Source organism: Giraffa tippelskirchi, chromosome 12 (assembly GCF_054371585.1).
Source record: "Giraffa tippelskirchi isolate mGirTip1 chromosome 12, T2T-mGirTip1v1.2.pri, whole genome shotgun sequence".
NCBI lineage: Eukaryota > Metazoa > Chordata > Mammalia > Artiodactyla > Giraffidae > Giraffa > Giraffa tippelskirchi.
Genome location: NC_137286.1, coordinates 38,992,124 through 39,013,063, shown reverse-complemented (window position 1 = coordinate 39,013,063; position 20,940 = coordinate 38,992,124). Strand labels below are relative to the sequence as shown.

Genomic DNA, 20,940 nt, shown 5'->3' with positions numbered 1-20,940 from the left:
ACCACTTTTATATCTTTTGTAAATTCATTTCTGCATTCTTGATTGCCTATGTGTGTACATTCTGTGAATTCTCTTTTAGACTGGTAGTGAATGAGTCAAATACAATCTTTTCCACACAATTTTATTAAAAAAAATTAGTTGGGTCCCTAGCTTTCTTCAACGGTATTGTTTGTTTAGAGTGTGTGTGTGTATTTGAATCATTATGAAGAATAAACTTAAACACATTGGATATGTTTCAGTCACTGGAGTCATTAGCAAGAGAGACTCAACTCAAGTTGACACAATACTAATTTACTTTGAAAGCTATCATGTTCCAGGGTCATCATATACATTTCTTGCCCTAGTCCTGAAATCAGACATTTCACCAGTAAGCCCTGATTCCTTTCAAAGAGAATGGAGCTGAAGAATAGATGCTTTCAAACTGTGGTGCGGGAAAAGACTTGCGCGTCCCTTGGATTGCAAGGAGATCAAACCAGTCAATCCTAAAGGAAATCAACCCTGAATATCCACTGGAAGGACTGATGCTGAAGCTGAAACTCTAATATCTTGGCCACCTGATGAGAAGAGTTGACTCATTGGAAAAGACTCTGATGCTGGGAAAGATTGAGGGTAGGAGAAGGAGTTGACAGAGGATGAGATGGTTAGATAGCAACACCGATTCAATGGACATGTATTTGAGCCAACTCTGGGAGACTGTGGACGACAGGGAAGACTGATGTGCTGCAGTCTATGAGGTTGCAGAGCTGGACACAACTTATCAACTGAACAACGTTTAGATAACACAGTTTTCATGCTAAAGGTGCTCTTGCTGCTAGGGTGGTCACTGTTTTAAGCATTTTCAGTTGTTAGGTATAACATTTCATGTGTTCATACTGCAATCTTGGGTTCAAATTCACAACTACAGGGTTTTTATTTAATCACATCAACCTTATGTCTCCACTTCCTTTCAACCATGCCCCAAACCTTACCTTTCATTATAATTAACCATCTGATTTAATCTCATGATACCCACAAGTCTCAAAATAACAATGCTAATACTACCACCAAAAACATGATTATTGAAAACAAAGATTTTTCTGTTTCCTTTTATCCTTAGAGAACATTCTACCAGGATATGTAGCCAAATTATGGTGTCTTAGAGTCACTCTGGTTCCCTTACGTGTGGTTATGCTACCAACTGGGAACCTAGGTTATTGTTTCATTTTTGTTAGGGATGGTTTTCTAAGTTTATATTGCTTGCAATTATATAAAAGAATCTTAAAGTCAAATCCATAAGAGTTTTAAATTAAGTCTAGCTTTTATTCTATCTCATCCCTTATCCATTCTACTTCCTCCCTTCTCCTAGAGGTAGTTTTTTTTTTTTTGGACACGCTTCACCGCTTGTGTGATCTTAGTTTCCCAACTAGGGGTTGAACCCAGGGCCCTTCGGCAGTGAAAGTCCAGTGGTACTGGACTACCAGGGAATTTCCTGTTTTTCTTTTTTTAAACTTAGGCTAGGTCATGACATTTGGGGGGCTATGTACCTTGATACCACTCTGGGATTCTACACTTTGCAGTACCTTCTATAGGGGTTGGCCCATAAAAAGTGAAGACCTAAGGGTTATTTAGGCCTCAAGCAGTCATAGACTCTGAAAGTTCAGGCAAAGTTTTCTTTGACAGATCAACTCTTCAAAAACAATTTGATTTCAATCTTCCAATTTATCCCTCCTCCCACAACACTGGAAATCAACTTAACCCAGTAAAAATTATAAAGGAAAAAAAACCCCAATTTGATTCCATTTGGTGCCATGTGCCCCTAAGTACACCTGTACTTCTTTTCTAGACACACACCTTAGGTTTGTTGTAAGCATATTTACTCCCTTTGTGCTCCTCTCCGTCCTTCTCTCCCTGATTTGACTGTGCCTGTCTGACCTTCAAACTTTCGGTGGACAGGCCACATTTCAACTCTTCTTCTCTCAGTCATATTGTTCTTTTAAAAATCTTCGACAGAGGATGAGATGGTTGGATGGCATCACCGACTCGATGGACGTGAGTTTGGGTGGACTCTGGGAGTTGGTGATGGACAGGGAGGCCTGGCGTGCTGCAGTCCATGGGGTCGCAAAGAGCTGGACACAACTGAGTGACTGAACTGAACTGAATGTGATGATATTAGGAGGTGGAGCCTTTAGAAGGTAATTAGGTCACGAGGGTGGAGGCCTCATAAAAGGGATTAGTACCCTTATGTAAAAGACCCCAGGAAGCTCCTTCACCCCTTCTGACATGTGAGGACACAGTGAGAAGACAGCTATCTACAAATCAGGAACTGAGCTCTCACAACACTGAATCTACTGACACCTTCATCTTGGACTTCTCAGCTTCTAAAACTGTGAGAAATAAATTTCTGCTGTTTATAATACAAAAAAAAAAAAAAAAAAAATCTTCGTTGGGCATCCAACTCCTACCTAACCTTTATCCTAAACCACTGGAATCCATTCATATGTTTTGACAATGAGAGTGACAACTACAACACAGATTCGATTTTTGCCTGAGAATGTGATTTAATTAGCTTTGTCTCTGTTTTATTTACCAATTGGGGGTTCAGATGCAGTTACGTATCAACATACTTCTGTATTCTGTTCATTACTGGATACAAACCAAATATGTTCTGAGTTCATCTCTTTCCTGTTTGTTTTCCTAAATGCAGCCACAGCCACCAACACTTCTGCTACCAATGTACTGTTTCTTAACTTCAGAGTCATTGGGTTCATTAGGTGCACTATCTGCTCAAGTCACTACAAAAAGGGCTTTTACCAAATGCTTTTCCATTATATCACACTTCTTTCCAATGTCCCCAGTATTAGCTTCCTCAACTTCTGAATCATTCAAGATAGGACAGGTTAAACTCCAGAATCTCGGTGTCCTAACACAGCAGAAATACTTTCTCCTGTTACATGACCAAAGCAGGTCAAAAGGGTTTTGCCTCAGGTTCACTCGGGGCTTCCCTGATAGCTCAGTTGGTCAAGAATCCACCTGCAATGCAGGAGACTCCAGTTTGATTCCTGGTTGGGAAGATCCCCTGGATAAGGGATAGGCTACCCACTCTAGTATTCCTGGGCTTCACTTGTGGCTCAGCTGGTAAAGAATCCAAAAGCAATGTGCGAGACCTGGGTTCAATCTCTGGGTTGGGAAGATCCCCTGGAGAAGGGAAAGGCTACCCACTCCAGTATTCTGGCCTGGAGAATTCCAAGGACTGTATAGTCCATGGTGCCGCAAAGAGGCGGACATGACTGATAGACGTGCACTTTCACTTTCAGGTTCACTCAGGCTGCTGCTGTTTAGTTGATAAGTCGTGTCCGACTCTTTGCTACTTCATTGACTGTAGCCCATCAGGCTAGAATTGGGATTTCCCAGGCAAGAATACTAGAGTGGATTGCCAGTCCCTTCTCCAGGGGGTTTTCCCAACCCAGGGACTGAACCCGGGTCTCCCGCATTGGCGGGTGGGTTCTGTACTGTCCTGAGATGTCAGACAACCTCAAAACCCCATATTCTGTTCATTACACTGCAGACATCCCCTCCAAGCCTGGGTGGATCTTACTTTCTCCTCTGTTTACGTGGGCTCCATTGGTGAGCTATGTTTTTCCATAAACCACACAGTAGAGTCAGACTAGAAGAACAGTCATGATTTACAAGAGAATGAAAGAAAATATTAAAAAGAAAAAATTTTAACAGTCCTAGGCCAAGGAAAAAAAGCCAAATTTAAACAAATTTGTGCCCATAACTTTACATAAACTTCTATACCTAATTATCACACTACCATACACAGTGACAGGCAGCATCAACCCGTTTTATAGGTGAGGAAAGGTCTGTGTACAAATTAATCTCCTTAAATTTGTAAGTTAGGCAGGCTCTGAACCCAGGTAGTCTGATTCCCAAATAGGCATGGTTAATCACTTAGACTTTTATCAACTTTTCTACGACCCACAGAAATATATTTTACATCATGATCCAATATGCCACACATATAAAAGTAAAGCAACTTCAACAAAACACTATTTACCTCAATGATATGTGGCAAAAATTGTTTTCTTTTTTCCTTACAATGCCGGTTTTCAGTCATGAAATTTATTTCTCACGATTTAGGGTTAAAATAAGTGCATAATGCTAAATTGCTTCAAAAATACAGTATTTATTATAACTATAGTAGCAAAAAAAATTTAACAAAGTGGTCAGCCACACAGCATAGTAATTAACGTAAAAAATTATCTGGAAAAACTACAATACGCACATTGCTTAGAATGACTCAAAATGCTTATAAACATAGAAAACAGAATTTTTAAATAGCTGCGTTAAGGTAAAAGGGGATATAAGCAATTACATTTTTGTTTTCAGTTTACAGACTTTTCCTTTACAGAGTGGGGCAGTCCAAAGGCCGGACAAGGGCCAGTTCGCTTATATTTCCTTGGCATTTCCAGATCAGGGTAGGAAGTTTTCCAATTCGCTTTATAAAGCTAGCAAGATCTTTACACCAAAAAACACAGACACTGAAGCAAATCAAAACAAGTCACCCTCTAAATGAAATTTTAGAATCAAAATGACTTACAACATTACAAGAAGAAAAGTTTGCAAACACATCCTGGAACTACCACTCATTTAAACAGGCAAGATGCTCCCTCCCACCTCCAGCCCTTCCCCCGGGGAGGGAGCGGGCCCTGGGGTGTGTCTCAGATTTCAAGAGACAGGAGCAGGGGTTGGGGCAGGGGCAGGGGCAGGGGCAGGGGCAGTGGCTGGACTCGGGCCCGCGGGCTGGGGTCTGGCCCTGGCCTCCTCGTCCGCCAAAGCCTCGCAGTACTGCGCCGGCCAGTCCTTGGGGTCCTGGTTGTGGACTTTAGCCACGAACTTGAGCACCTTCATCTTGCTGGTCTCCAGGTTGGTGCGCGGGCCCCACTGGAGCTCGTAGTCCACGGGGTCCGTGTGCGGGATGCGCCGGTAATCCAGGTATCGCTGCCTCACGAAGTCCTCGGTGATGAGCTTCTTGGGCTCCCCGAAGATCAGGTGCTTCTTGGTGGGGTGCACCCCGAGGCGCCGTAGGAAGTCCCAGACCTCGGTCTCCTTGATGCTATTGCCTTTCATGAAGATGAGCCCCAGCACGATCATGAGCAGCCCAGTGGTGGGCGTGCCCTGGTCGCCGCGCAACTCCGCGTCCTCTTCCACCGGTTCCAGCGTGTTGATCAGAATGTAGGTGTTGCTGCGCGGCTCCAGCTCCACCAGCCGGTACCCGAACACGTACTCCAGGCGCTCGGCCGCCCGCCGCAGAAGCTCTGGGAGCACGTCCTTGTAGTCGCCAACCACGTGCCGCAGGATGTCGGTGCGGCGGATCGGGATCTTCCTCTGGTCCTTGATCAACAAGAACTGCACCAGCTCCGCCACCTTCAGCTCCAGCTGCTTCTGAGAGCGCGGACCTGGCGCGGGGGAGGCCTGGGCCCGCCGCTGCGACGCGGCGCCGCCCGGCCCGCGAGACGTGCTTGGGGCCTCCTCGCCGCCGCCACCCGGCTCCCGCTCGACCTGGGAGCTGGGGCGGCCCCGGCTCTTCGGCTTTTGCGACATGTCGCGGCGGCGGGACCCCGACAGCGCGGACTCCCCGTAACCGGCGGCGGCGGTAGGGATTGAGGGTAGGTTAGCCGTTAGTCTGTGTGGTCGTGGGCGGGCCCGGAGGAGAAACGGTAGCGTCACAGAAGCTGCGCGCTTGCGTCACGGAGGCTGCGCGTTGCGTCATCGAGGCCGCGCCGCGTCTAGGGGTCGCTCACGTCTGGCCAGCGGCCGCGGGCGGCGGCGTTAAGAAGCCGGTACTCATCGCAACCTTGCGGGTTTTATTATGATTAAGTGTCGTCCTTATTACCAAACCCTGCAGATGGCGAACAGGAAGCAGAGCTCCTGAGCGAGTGTGCGGCTTGGCTCAGGATCGTACCCTGGCCAGGGTTGTAGAAACTTGAGTGTCGAGAGCTCTGAAATCAGGCCTGTTTGTAGGTGAAGGAAACTCCCAGGATGAATGTGGGAGAAAAATACGGCGAAGAGCGTGGAAAGGAAGTAAGAGCAATTTCTTTCCACACAAAACTGGGCGTAAAGAGAATTAAAAGACCCCAAGGACTACTAGTTTGCCTTCGCCAGCCACTTCTCACCACTTTCCACCAGTTAATTTCTCTAAAGCCCCAGAGTCTGTTTAGAAACAATGGTAAACACAGACTCGTCTCGCAAGCAGGGCTCTCCCCGTCTCTTCACCTTTCAGCATTGATACTCTGTGTAATCAACTTTGTTGGCCGGACAGCTATGGCAGAGTCACCCCCAAAAAGCACGATAAGTGGAGGGTTTTTGCTTGGTCCGGGGAGTTTTATCTCTTGGAAGCACGTGCTCATGGAAATTGCCTTGGGCTCACAACCACAAATTTAGCAGAAATGGCTAAGAGAATGCTACCAACAGAGAAGTCGGTCTCAAGAGACTACCATTTAATTTGGGGGCATCTCTGACCAAGAATTGCTAACGTGATTCTCGAGCCTTATAGATAAATGAGAAAGCGAGGACTCCAGGTTATCATCCCTCATAATCTGTGAAATGTCCACTTTATATTTTTAATTGTGCCGCTCTAGTAGCCAACGTGAGCCATTTCGTTAACTCAAACCATCTGTAATTGCTGCCATTACATCCACAGATCCTAGCAAATGTGTTCCTTTTCTATTTACTGACTTGCAAAGGCGAAACTTAATTTCCCTCTTTGTCTTCTTAAAGCTACCAGAAAGTGGGTAAACTCTTCAAAGAACCAAATCAAGTTGAGTTCCTCTTTAATGCAAATATATTCAAAGGAAAGCAATTCACAACACATTATTTGAATAATAACATCAAAACACAACCTTATTAAAATTTCATTAAATGTTGGTAGCATAAAATTTTGTTGTAATTTACTATGAAAATGCAATCTGATAATGGCGCTGGAAAAGCAATACTAAATGTAAAATAATATTCTGTGTTGTGATGCAAGTATGCTAAAATCTGGTAAACTGTGAGTAATAACTTTCTGTTCCACACAAGATCTAACAATATATCCCCAAGCATCAATCTTAATGGCAGAAGCCTGCTAAGAAAAACAAATGTATCATCAAGACACTTTTTTTTTTTTCACAATGGGACAATCCATCTGCTTCGGTTTCATTGCAAATTAAAATTTAAACTCAAGTGCAAAGAAACCTCCTACAGTTAAGAATCCTGCAAAAGGTCCCTTCAGAAAGATCAACTGTATCTAGAGTTTAAAAAAATCTACCAAGAGATGACAGAAATGGGAAATAAGAGGAAAGCCATTGTCAACAGCTGGGCTGGGGTATTTTTTAGTATGTTGTCTTGCTCAGGTACTCACTTCACTTACCCAGTAATTCCACAGGTCTAGCAACCCCTGTGACTGTGAAAATCAGCAGTGTCCATCACCAGCATCTTTACCCAGATAGCAGATTGTCATACTTAAAATGGGTGAAAAAAATACCAGTTTTAAGTCTTAAAACACCTCTCTACACAGTGTCTGGAAAATAGAGACGTAAATAGGATTAGGGTGATGTTTTAAGCACTGCAGGGAGACATCACCCAGGCCACATTCCACCTCAAGCTGACACTGGAAGCTGTTGTGATAAGGATGGTAATAATAACACTAACAGTAATAACAAATAAAAAACAGCAGCAGCTAATGATCACCACAAAGTTAACCTTGGATCAAACCTTCTAAGTAGTCTAGGTATTATCTCATTTAATCTCCACAACAGCCCTGCAAGGCCTATGCTTTTATGACCTTTTGACACAGATGAAGAAACTGAGGCACACAGAAGAATGTTAACTGTAGCAAGGACATGTAGCAAGGAAGTTGAAGCTGTGGATCTGAACTAAGGCAGGCCTGCCTCCAGAGACTGCTTTCAACCATATGCTGAGCACACAGAGAACACAGATACCAGGACCTTGAAAAATAAAGGTTCGGGAGTCAGATGGACCTAGATTAGAGGGAAAGCTGCTGACACTCCCTTCTGTTTCCAAATCAACAAAATGAGACTACTAGTCCAGGCTTCAGGGGACTAAGAGTGAGAGGTTTGCCAAATACCTAGCACAGGGCCTGTGTTTCCTTCAGGGGTTTTATGTTAAAACAGTCCTCCCTTGGCTTCTGGCAACTGGTGCCAGAACCCCCTCAGATATGAAAATACTTAGATGCTCAAGGCCCTTATACAAAATGGCATAGAATCTCCATATCACCCATGCACGTCAGCAAACACGTCTAGATTATTTTAATACCTATATGATATAAATGCTAGGCAAACAGTTAAAAGTACAACGTAACTGCTATATAAATAGTTGCCAGCACTCAGCAAATTTAAGTTTTGCTTTTTTGGCACTTTATGTATTTTTCTTTTTTCTCATACTTTCGATCTGCAGTTGTTTAAATCCACAGATGCAGAACCTGTGGCTATAGAGGGCCAATGGTATTTGAGGGCTGTCAAAGCTGTATGTAGAGAGAGGTTTACTGCAGTGAAGCATATATACACAGAAATCAGGAAAAGTCTGGAAAAAATTACCAAGGTGCTATTAATTTTGAAACTCAATGTTGATTTTCTTGACTGGGAGATAAATGAAAAATATACTTTCAGTGAATTTTAACTTCATTGTGACATCATGCCTCAGAAGTTACACACATTCAAGTTGTAAGTAAATTCATCAAATTCAAGTGAATATGATATTTATGACTTTTTGTTCAGCCAGTGGAGGAAAAAGAACAAGTGGTTAAAAAGAAAAACATGTGCAAACACTTTATGTTAATGACCTTAGTATTTTTATTACTTGACCCCCCCAAAAAAATTTTATTTGAGGCAAAAACTAAGCCAGCTGAGATTTCAAGTCCATTGAACACAAAAATGCCTACTATGTACTGCTCTTTAGATGCCTCTAAGTAATTAATTGCTTTATTTCATCTCCTTGGTAGCAAATGCCTGCTAAGAAGCTCTAATCATCTCTATTATCTACTAGATTCTCCTCTTCATTCAGCGGAAGTTCTTACAGAAATAGAGTAAGGTTTTAAATTTTATGACTTCAACCTAGTGCAAAAAGCAGGTAGGTAATATATATATTTCAATGCACTGACATATATACACCACCCAGGGTAAAATACATACCTAGCGGGACGCTGCTGTATAGCACAGGGAGCTCAGCTCAGTGCTCTGTGATCACCTACAGGCGTGAGATGGAAGGGTGGAAGGGAGGCTCATGATGGAGGGGAGATATGTATACTTATGACTTATTCACATTATCGTACAGCAGAAATCAACACAACTTGAGAAGCAGGGTAGGGACTTTTGGGGATGAAAAGCAATGATAAAGCATGCAGTCGCCATGTATGAGCCGTTTCTCTGCCTCTTCCAATGGAAGGAAGTGGATGGAGCACAATACGTGAACACAGTAGTTGGGGGGTGGGGGTGGGTAGGCAGATGCTATGTCAGTGCATAGATGGCAGGAAATGCAGTCTGGATAGTTTCATGGTTTTAATGAAACCCCTGTTGTATGTGCTCATGTGTAACTAAGATCCATCCTGGTTAAATCATGATCACATGATAGTCCTATCAAGGACTACCTAATAACACTTTGTCCCTCAGGAAAGAATATACTGATTAAGTGGCAACAGAGTCTTCTTTGGGTGGTGAAAGGGGGTGGAGAGGTGGGCTCAATGAGGCAGAGTCTTTCAAGTGTTGTAGCCATTTGATCCAGAAGCTTCCTCTTGGACTCTTTTCAAGAGATATGCATCCTCCAATCATCCAGGGTATTTTACTTAGGAAAACCATCAAGGCTTATTAAGTTAAAAGGTTACAAACATGTAAGGTCTTAGTGGCCAATAAGTTGCTCTTCATTTGCTTGCTTCTGCCCTCTTTATCTGTCCTTCCCCATCTCTGAGGCCCTCTTCTCCTGGGTGCATGTGGCTCAGTGACTGGTCAGGAGTCCAAGCAGTGTCCTCTCAGGGGTTTACACAGGTTCTCTTTCCTCCTAGTGAACAAGCTGGTGGGTGATGTATGCCCAGCCAGCTTTGCCTTCGCTAGGGAGTCACCTATCTCAGGTGCAAGCCAATTCAGAGGAGACCTAAGAGATGGAGGAGCAGTCCCCATGCTGCTGTCTGAATCCCGAGATCTGGAGTTCAGGGTCAGACTCCCGGGGAGAGCTAGTTACTGAAACAAGTAAAATCCCCTCCTTCTGCTGTACCTTCCTGAGAGTAGATTACCCTCACTTGAAACTGAGTAAATTCTAAACCCATTCTGCCAGGGAAAACAGGGTGCTGAAGAATGAGCCTTGTTTCATAGGAACAGAACTCGAAGAGGTAGTGTTACCTGTGTTAACCAAAACTTCCCAGAATGGAGACCTACTGGAAGAGGTGTTTGTTGGAGATTTTTTGGCACTGCAGGCCTGGAGACACAGATCCAAGAAAAACTTGAATTGTGTTCCCCCAGACAAAATGAGGGAGGCTTTACAAAGGCAGAAAAAGACAAGGTTACATAAGTGGTCAAGAATTAGGATCAGAGGTGGCAGGAAGCAAGGGTGCTTGTTAAGTGAGGACTGGTTGGGATTGGAAATGACTACATAGTTGGGGGGCGGGGCTTTAAAAATACAAGGTTGTCACTGGCAGCTCCTTCCACATATTTTGAAAACTGTGCCAGGCTGCCGACCCAGCCAACTCTAGAGCAGTCCACCTCTTGGGTTTTTCATTTAAGACAGTAACTACTTTTGCTGTTTCAGCTTTTGTGAATTCGTTTTTTGTTGTTTTTTTTTTTTTAATAAATTTATTTATTTTAGTTGGGGGCTAATTACTTTACAATATTGTAGTGGTTTTTGCCATACATTGACATGAATCAGCCATGGGTTTACATGTGTTCCCCATCCTGAACCCCCCTCCCACCTCCTTCCCCATCCCATCCCTCTGGGTCATCCCATTTCCCCAGCCCTGAGCATTTGTCTCATGCATTGAACCTGGAATGGTGTTCTGTTTCACATATGATAATATACATGTTTCAATGCTGTTCTCTCAGAACGTCCCACCCTCACCTTCTCCCTCAGAGTCCATAAGACTGTTCTATGCATCTGTGTCTCTTATTCTGTCTCGCATATAGGGTTATCGTTACCATCTTTCAAATTCCATATATATGCATTAGTATACTGTATTGGTGTTTTTCTTTCTGGCTTACTTCACTCTGTATAATGGGCTCCAGTTTCATCCATCTCAATATAACTGATTCAAATGTATTCTTTTTAATGGCTGAGTAACATTCCATTGTGTATATGTACCACTGCTTCCTTATCCATTCGTCTGTTGATGGACATCTAGGTTGCTTCCATGTCCTGGCTATTATAAACAGTGCTGTGATGAACATTGGGGTACATGTGTCTCTTTCAATTCTGGTTTCCTTGGTGTGTAGGCCCAGCAGTGGGATTGCTGGATCATATGGCAGTTCTAGTCCCAGTTTTTTAAGGAATCTCCACACTGTTCTCCATAGTGGCTGTACTAGTTTGCATTCTCACCAACAGTGTAAGAGGGTTCCCTTTTCTCCACACCCTCTCCAGCATTTATTTCTTGTAGACTTTTGTATAGCAGCCATTCTGACTAGCGTGAAATGGTACCTCATTGTGGTTTTGATTTGCATTTCTCTAATAATGAGTGATGCTGAGCATCTTTTCATGTGTTTGTTAGCCATCTGTACGTCTTCTTTGGAGAAATGTCTGTTTAGTTTCTTTGGCCCATTTTTTTGATTGGGTCATTTATTTTTCTCACTTGTGGATAAAAGCAGCTCCAGAGCACCTCAACTGACACCTGTAGATGTAGGAGTCCTAAGGTACCAGTCCTTCCACCTGGCTCTGAGATCTGTAGCCATTCGAATGTAAGCTTGAGATGCTGCTGAAGCTCAGGTAGTGGAGCAAGATCACAAAAATAAATAAAAAATAAATGGATATATAAATTAAAAAAAAAAAACGATCAGGCAAAGAAAACTCCTAAGATGCACAGTGATTTGAAGGCAGGAGAGAGCTGAATTCTAGAACAGATGGCTACCATGGGGCAGAACTAATGGAGGAAACAAATAGTCCATATAATGGAAACATAATGAGAACACATAAGGAGATATTATTAGAGCACAACAAACTGCTTCTAGAATAGAATAATGCTTGATTTTTTTCATCTAAAACTTCAGTAGAAGCACCATAAGAGAGAATATTCCCTGGGGAAAACCAAATTACTATTTTAGGAGGCTCAAATGAAAGATGTGTCACATAATACAGAACAAAAAGTTAACAAAATAAAAATCACAAATGAAATATCAAGTTATGAAGGGTAGAAGCAGGAGGCACAATAAGTAAATAATTTACATTTTAAATAATTTACAAGTTTGGGGAGGAAAAAATGACAGAAGAAGCAAACAAACCACATCAAAGAAGCAGCAACTCAGGTTTTCTGCTTGAAAATGTTCTGAAAAAGCAGACTTCAGATACATGCTGGCAGATTTTCTGAATTTCAAGAAGAGACAAAAATCATATAAGCATGAAACCACACAGACAAAAACAACAAGTTCTTTCTAGAAATAATCAGCTTATCATCACATTTCTTGCTTTCAGTCTTGGAAACTAGTAGATAATGGAATCACAGTTACTGACTAGAGAAAAGATGGGACTCTTTCCTAAGAATTCTCTACCAGGCAAAGTATTATCATATCAGCACAAAGGAATTGATTATAGGATGTGCAGGGTGGGGAGTGTGCCTTCTGAGGGAGCCGCTGTGAAAACACTCCAGCCACTCACACCGAAGAACACAATCAAACAAGGATCTATGGGAGGGGAAGACAGTGAAGGACAGCGAGAGCACATTTTGTAATATTTATTTTAAAACCCTAATGGACAGTGATAATGTAAATTATAACACAGTTGTTCATAAGGATTCTCAAAACAGAAGAAGGGATATTTTGATAAAAGCCTGGGCCCAAACACTTTCAGCTCACCTCAGGAACAAGAAGAAGAGTGGGGAGACAGATTCTCCTCCAGGTGGGGTGGGGTCTTGAGGACACTGAGAAGCCCGAGGTGGGAGGTGTGCTGGTGATGAAACTGTGATGTCTCAGCTCCAGACCCCTCATGTTGGAGTGGGGTCTTTGGGACCTCTGTTTCTCTCTTGTTAGAAGGCTTGCTGCTGGGTTTTTCCAGGGAATGGCCATGGGGGAAGCCTGACCGGGGGTGAGGTGGGGGCTGTGGTCAGTATGGTCCTAGCAGTACCCCCGCCCTGGCAGCGGCCTCCCTCAGCCCTCACCCTCTCCCAGTACCAGCTCACTGTTCTTCCAAGAAGGTGTGAACAACAGCAGGGCACATCCCTGCAGACAGGAAAAGGGTAACAAGAATATTACTGCAATGTTTGCCGAGACCTTTGAAAACAGATGGAAGGGGGAAATTCCTAGAAAAGCACAACCAATCAAAACTGATACAAAACACAGAAGAGTTTGACTGGTTCTGGGAGCCACTGAATCTGATTCGAAACCTCCCCTCAAAGGGAACCTCAGATCTGGGTGCCTTCACTAGTGAATTCTACTGAACTTTAAAACAGAAATAATACGAACGATAATACTTCCAGAAAAGAAAATGGGACTATTCCCATTGTGTTTTATGAAGAAAGCATAAACTTAACATAAAAATCTGACATGGACATTTTGAAAAATCAAGATGAAAGCCCATTCTCCCTCATAAATAAATAATCAAAACCCCTGAATTAAAAAGACACAAAATCATGAGATTCAACATGAGAACTCAAATCCAGGTAATTCAGTATACTAACAGAATAAAGGATATCTCTCATATGGTCATCTCAAAAAACAGCAAGAAATCGTAAGAGAAAAGTCAATATCTATTCATGATTTAAAAAAAAAAACTGACCAAACACAAACCTTACCAGTCTTGAAATAGAAACTTAAACAGTCATTACAAACAGTCTGCATTAGACATCACACTTTATTGTGAAATATTTAAAGTGTCTCCTCTGAGGTGAGAAATAAAGAAACCTTCTATCCATAACCATGTCTGTTCATCATTTTATTTGAGGTCACAGCCAGTGCAAGGAAAAAAAAGAAAGAAAAATTTTGAAGACTTAAAAGAAGCAAAATTGTCTTTCCTCTCACTAATGTTATAATTCTGTTGTTGTTCAGTTGCTCAGTTGTGTCCAACTCTTCGACCCCATGGACTGCAGCAAGCCAACCTTCTCTATCCTTCTCTATCTCCCGGAGTTTGCTCAAACTCAAGTCCACTGAGTGATGATGCCATCCAAACATCTCATCCTCTGTCGCCCCTTTCTCCTCATGACCTCAGTCTTTCCCAGCATCAGGGTCTTTTCCAGTGAATCAGCTCTTTGCATCAGGTAGCCAAAGTATTGGAGCTTCAGCCTCAGCATCAGTCCTTCCAATGAATATTCAGGGTTGATTTCCTTTAGGATTGACTGGTTTCACCTCCTTTGTTGGCAAAGTGGTCTCTGCATTTTAATACACTGTCTAGGTTTATCCTAGGTTTTCTTCCAAGGAACAAGCATCTTTTAATTTCGTGGCTGCATTTAACCCAAAATTTGTGTCCATAACGTTATTATACTTAACCACAAAGACAAGTGTATATGAAATTTGATGCAGGTTATACACGGATATCATTTTTTCTAAAGGATACCCTGATTCATATTCTCCAATTTCTTCAACTTGATTACCAAGCTGAGAAAGCTGTACTTTCTTAAGTGTAATTTATATGCAAAACATAAAATTTCCCTCCTCTCTGTCCTCCATGCAGTGAGCCCTGCCTCCACCCACCCCTTTTGCTTTGTATGTTGTTTATAGTGATTTACAATGGTTTCTGACAACGGTAGCTCATTTACCTTTTTAAAATTAGTTCTAATGTTATTAATTTTAATTTCTTTTTAAGCCTATTTTCATTTAGAGATGTTTTCTTAATTTAGGAATGCCCAGAGTTCATCTGAAAAAACTCTGAGACTCTAAAGTCAAAGACTGGTTTTAGCTGGAACCATCCCTGAGAAACATGAAGCATTTCCATGCATGAGCCGAAAAACAAATAGTAATATGTGTTCAGAGCACATAATACAACTCTGAAAAACTGAAATAACTGCACATGAATACAAATTAAAAATGAAGGACAATATAACATTAAAAATGGACTCTTTCTGTCTTCTTTTTAGAGGCTACCCTGGGGGCAGAGAAGGAAACAGCCAGTGCCAAGGCCTCCTATCCCTGGAGCAGGGGGGTGGAGGGGGCAAGATGACGACAGCCCCTGGGGAGGGGACCAGGAGGGTTGAGGAGACTCTTGGAGGTTCAGGGTGAAGTAGAAGCAAGAGGGCTCTAAACAGAAGCAACCCCACCCCCACCCTTGCCTCCGAGGCTGCTCAGACTGGTCTGCTCCTTCCTCAGAGAACCCAGGATCAGGACTGCTGGGTCATGAGCTCAGCTCCAGAACCACACTGGGGATCCTCAGCAGACAACCATGTGTACCATAAGGAGCCAGTCCAGTTTTTCATAACTGTGGCATTTGGAAAGGAATGTTGTGCAACTGGCTTAGAGAATGAATGAGATGTGAAATAAATAAACATAAAAACAGGGAATATTCCAAGATAGAATGTTCCAGAACAGACAAGGCGTACAAACTGCTCACATTCCAAAACCTTCCTTCTTTCTTGTGGGAAACATCCCTATTTGAACCAGCTCCCTTTTCCCATTTTCTGTGAAAGGCGTTGAAAAGGTTGGCAGGAAAAAAATGAGAAGTCATTATTTTTGGCAGGATAGGGTTATAAATACGCCCATTCTGAAGCTATGTTGAGAGATCTTCATTAACTCCTCATCCATTTGAAAATGTAATATGAAGTAGTCTGCCTGTTCATGGACTTAAACTTTATCAACTTCCCATAGAATATATTCCTACTTGTCTTCAGTGTAAGTGAACTGTGTAGGTCTATTGCTGCTGCTAAGTCGCTTCAGTCATGTCTGACTCTGTGCGATACTACAGACGGCAGCCCACCAGGCTCCCCCGTCCCTGGGATTCTCCAGGCGAGAACACTGGAGTGGGTTGCCATTTCCGTCTCTAATGCATGAAAGTGAAAAGTGAAAAGTGAAAGTGAAGTCGGTCAGTCGTGTCCAACTCTTCGTGATCCCATGGACTGCAGCCTACCAGGCTCCTCTGTCCATGGGATTTTCCAGGCAAGAGTACTGGAGTGGGTTGCCATTGCCTTCTCCAGTAGGTCTGCTGAAACACTAGAAAAAAAAAAAATAATAATAAGGGACTTCCCTGGAGGTCCAGCATTTAAGACTCTGCTTCCACTGCAGTGGGTGAGGGTTCGATCCCTGGTTGGGGAACTAAGATCCCACATGCCAAAAATAAAATTAGAACCTGATGCTCCCTGAGCCAGGATCATTCTACTTGAAAAAGTCTGTGAATGCGGCCATCCATCCTTCCACCCAACAATCCATCCATCCAATAATCCATTCTTCCATCCATCCATCTATCCATCCATCCAACAATCCACCTTCCACCCATCCAAAAATCCATTCATCCAACAATCCATCAATCCATACATCCATCCAACAATCCATCCATCCATCCATCCATCCATCCACCCACCCATCCATCCAGATGACACTGGTTTGGCAATGTGATGATCACTGGGACCCAGTAAGAGTGTCAGGCCTGCCAGGCAGTGTGGCGGGGACCCTGTGAGCTGCTGTCACAATCTGGGCCAGTGATGCTTCAGGGAAGAAACTGGTACCTGGCCTAGGGCAAGTGGTGGGGTACAGGCTGTTGTGGGAGGCCCAGGGTTCAGGGAGCCTAAGCATTCAGTGCAATAGGAAACTGGAAGTGGGGTAACTAGGAAAACCTCTAGGACTACAGCAATCCTTGGTGATTGAAGATGGGGACAGAGCACACAGGGCTCCCCAAATCTGGGGTCTTAGGGCAGAAGCCTGCTCACTTGAATATGAAAGGAAACAGTGATCCTGTACGGCTGGAAGATGGAAAATACCAAGATAGCTGAAGAAGGAGGTATCTTATTTCACTAAAAGCTAGATATAATAAGTATAGAATACCATGTGACAATGTCTCCTTTCTAATTAACTTTCCGAATTCAGCACATTTCAGAAAAGATAGATTTTTCCTTCTGATCACACAGAGCGAGTTTTGAATACTTGTCTGATATTTTTTCCTAAGAGCAAGTTATATCAAAGGACCTGAGACTTACAGGAAAAAAATGGCAAATACTATTTTTTAAGTCCATTTGCTGAGAACCCAACTGTTTAAAGCAGTAGTTCTCTCTAGCTTTCTGTAACTAAATGAGAACACTGGATGTATCTCATCCCTAAAACCACACAGGGCACCTTATCCTTTCTTTTCTACAAAAAATACAGGATGATTACCTGATGAGATAAAACAAAAATTTGAACAGCCACCTTGTAAAAATTAATCCTATGTGGTTTTCAGCTAACATATAAAATACTGAAAGTTGAATAAAATAAAACTCGAATAAAATACTCAAATATTTAAATAATCTGGACAGGGACTTCCCTGGCAGTCCAGTGGTTAAGATTCCACATTCCAATGCAGGGGTTGTGAATTTGAACCCTGGTCAGGGAGCTATTAATAAGATCCCACATGCCTCGCAGCCAAGAAATCAAAACATAAAACAGGAACACTATTGTAACAAATCCAATAAAGACTTTAAAAATGGAACACACCCAAAAAAACTTAAAAATATATAAATAATTGGAACATACCAATCATCACTCCCACTACCTTCCATCAGAAATATCACTTGGCAGCCAGTGCTCTGTGACAACCTAGAAGGTTGGGAGGTGGGTGGGAGGTTCAAGAGGGAGGAGACATACATTTACCTATGGCTCATTCACATTGATATATGGCAGAAACCATCACAATACTGTAAAGTAATTATCCTTCAATTAAAAATAAAATTAAAAGAAATATCACTTGGCAATGAAAGACTGATATTAATAAGCTGGGAGGTCTGCAGGTCAGACATTTAGACATAGATTCTTCCCACTGATTTTATAATCCAGATTTGCATGAAATATAAACACAGCAAAAAGACATAAAAGGGAGAGATGATGTTTAGGGAAAAAAACAACTTGCTTGTTGCTACAGAATGAATTGTGTCCTGCACAAATTCTTGTGTTGAAGTTCTAACCCCTACTGTGACTGCGCCTAGAGACAGGGCTTTCAGGAGGTAACTGAGTTAGACAAGTCACGGGGGGAGGCCCTAACCTTGTAGAATTGGTGGCCTTTACAGGAGGGAAGAGCAAGAGAGCACAGCCTCCCCACATGCACCAAGGACAGGCCGTAGGGCCACTCAGCTGGAAGGCAGCTGTCTGCAAGCCAGGAATCGGGCTCTCACTGGAACTCAACAGGAACTTTGAGAAAATCCGTATCTGCTGTAAGCCCCACCCCTGCCCCCTCTGTGGTGTTCTGTTATGGCCGCTCCAGCTGCCCACAACATCCACTAAGGAGCTTTTATGTTTTCTGTTTTAGAAGAGAAACAGCATATTGGGTTAAATGTCAACTAATGAGCAACAAAGTTTTCATGTATTTCTGCCATGTTTTTCTGGGAGACAAACAGTTGCAATACTAAGTAAATGTCTTTCCCCAAGATTCCTGTCTCCAGATCACTTCTTTTATACACTATGACCTCAACAATTACCCCCGAACAGAAATCTGGACCTTTTGATGCTTGTTTAAACGTGGGGTGACCTGTTTTGAGAAGACTCTCTAGAGTCTTGCGCTGCAAGATCAAATCAGTCAATCCTAAAGGAAATCAGTCCTGAATATTCATTGGAAGAATTGATGCTGAAACTGAAACTCCAATACTGATACGAAGAGCCGACTCATTGGAAAAGACCCTGATGCTGGGAAAGATTGAAGGCAGGAGGAGAAGGGGACGACAGAGGATGAGATGGTTGGATGGCACCACCAACTCAATGGACATGAGTTTGAGCAAGCTCCGGGAATTGGTGATGGACAGGCAAGCCTGGCGTGCTGTAGTCCATGGGGTCGCAGAGTCGGACACAACTGAGGAACTAAACTGAACTGAACTGACTGAACTGACCTGTTCTGACACCTTTTCTAAGTTCATTCTTGGTGAAGGCTGGTCACAGGCAAAGCAGAGGAGTCTTCACATCTCAGCCTTAGGAGCTCGGTGACATCACCCTGGGCAAGGCAGCGTCCTCAAACAGCACAACCTGGGGGCCCCCACCAGCTGGCTGACTCAGCGGGTCACCCCCTTTCTCTTTGACCCCCTTTCCTTGTCAGTAACAGAGAGTCAAAGCTTTCCTTGGGTCAGTAGGAAGGTGAGCGACACAGACATGAAGCACCTGGGGCAGTTCCTGGCACAGAGTAGGAAGCAATTTCTACAAAGACCCACTGTGTTACAGCAGCAGAAAATGCAATGGGAGAGAAGTCCTGAATTTGAGCCTGGATGTAAGAATGGTTCCCACAGTGATTCTGTAAAGAATGTCTTCAGCTCTTGTGTCCCAGCGCCTGCTCACATGTTGTGGGGCTGTCATTATCACCACCACGGTACTTTGTCCCCATGGCCCGAGATCCCTTCCCGCCCTTCCTCACAGAGGCAGCATCAGGCAGAAACCATAGGCTCTAGACCAGAACTCTCTGGGTTCAAACCTCTGTGCTCAGTCTACTCACCAATCCGTGGTGGTTAGTAGGAATGCCTGTCACACAGGATAATGTGAGGAGTTGAAAACGGTAGCCTTCAGCCCTCAGAAAACCTGGCACAGTGATGCTCCACGGATGTCCACCTGGCTTCTGCAGGTGACCCAGGTGCCAGGAAAACACCCCTCCCCCAGGTCTGCCCCGTGGGACATAGGCCCACAAGTCCCTCCCCTGGCTCCTCATGAAACCTACAGGGCAGACGTCTCAAGAGGTCAAATCAAAAAAGGAAGATGGAGACACAGCATTCTGTCTGAACTGAGAGGGGATTGGGAACAGAAGACAATTAGGAGGTTCTGAAGGCTCTTGACCCCTTCCCTCCGTCACCTTCCACGGTGGCTGCAAGACGAAGGCAGGTCGGCAGCATCCTGAGAATTCTCCCGACACTGCAAGTCACTCGATGGAAAAGCCTTTGGAATAGAGACTCATACCCTGCAAGTCATGAGCTCCACAGAGACCGAGGGGCCAGGATGGAGGCCTGGCTAGTGCTCGCGGGGTGGGCCTGCCCAGCTTGGCCAAGGGACAGTACATTGGGTTTGGGGAGGCAAATACGACCCTGGGGACTTTGTGGGGGCGCCCTGGGCTTGCTGGCGTCCCCACCCTCTCCTGGGGGTAGAGAGCAGGCTGGTGGAGGACCATGACTGGTCAGCATGCGGGAGCCCAGAGCCACATGCCAGAGCATCACCATGGACTGCTGGCAGGTGCACCTGCAACAGACACAGCCCTGCCACAGCGCAGGTAAACACACAGGACCAGAAAAACTGCAAGAGAGCCTGACAGCCAGCCAGAAAACACAGACCAAGAAATAGGAGCTCCTGCAGCACCTCACGGAACCCCAGACAGACCATCAGTCCAACCTCAGGAAAACTGGAGCTGATCCGGGGGGCCCATGATCACAGGAGACAGAGTTAGAGCTGATGAATCCAATTCCAGGGTGAGAATAGACCTGCACCGCCACGCAGCTAATAAATAGCTTGGAAAGTGAGGAATGGAGCAGACAGGAGTGAAAATCACAGCAATGGCCTCGGGGGTAAAGTGTGAGATTAGTACAGAAACTGCATGCAGGGAGAAAGAGGGGGGATGAATGATAGTGAGCAGGGTCTGGGGGTGTGGGCAGCTTTCCCCCTTCACTCTAGAAACAAGAGTGTCTTCTCAGAAGCACTGACT

General features: G+C 43.8%; 1 protein-coding gene across 5 annotated transcripts in view; it reads right to left on the bottom strand.

Moving 5' to 3' along the window:
* Positions 1 to 20,940, bottom strand: part of ENTREP2 (endosomal transmembrane epsin interactor 2) — a 225,767-nt gene that overhangs the window by 55,143 nt on the left and 149,684 nt on the right. For 3 of the 5 annotated variants that reach the window (XM_081546640.1, XM_081546641.1, XM_081546642.1), the window contains exon 1: positions 4,885 to 5,671. The exons of the other annotated variants lie outside the window; for them this stretch is intronic. In XM_081546640.1, coding sequence (XP_081402766.1) covers positions 4,885 to 5,583 — 699 coding nt within the window. In that variant the 5' untranslated portion in view covers positions 5,584 to 5,671. Of the gene's footprint in view, positions 1 to 4,884; positions 5,672 to 20,940 lie in introns of those variants that run through there. 5 annotated transcript variants of the gene reach the window in all.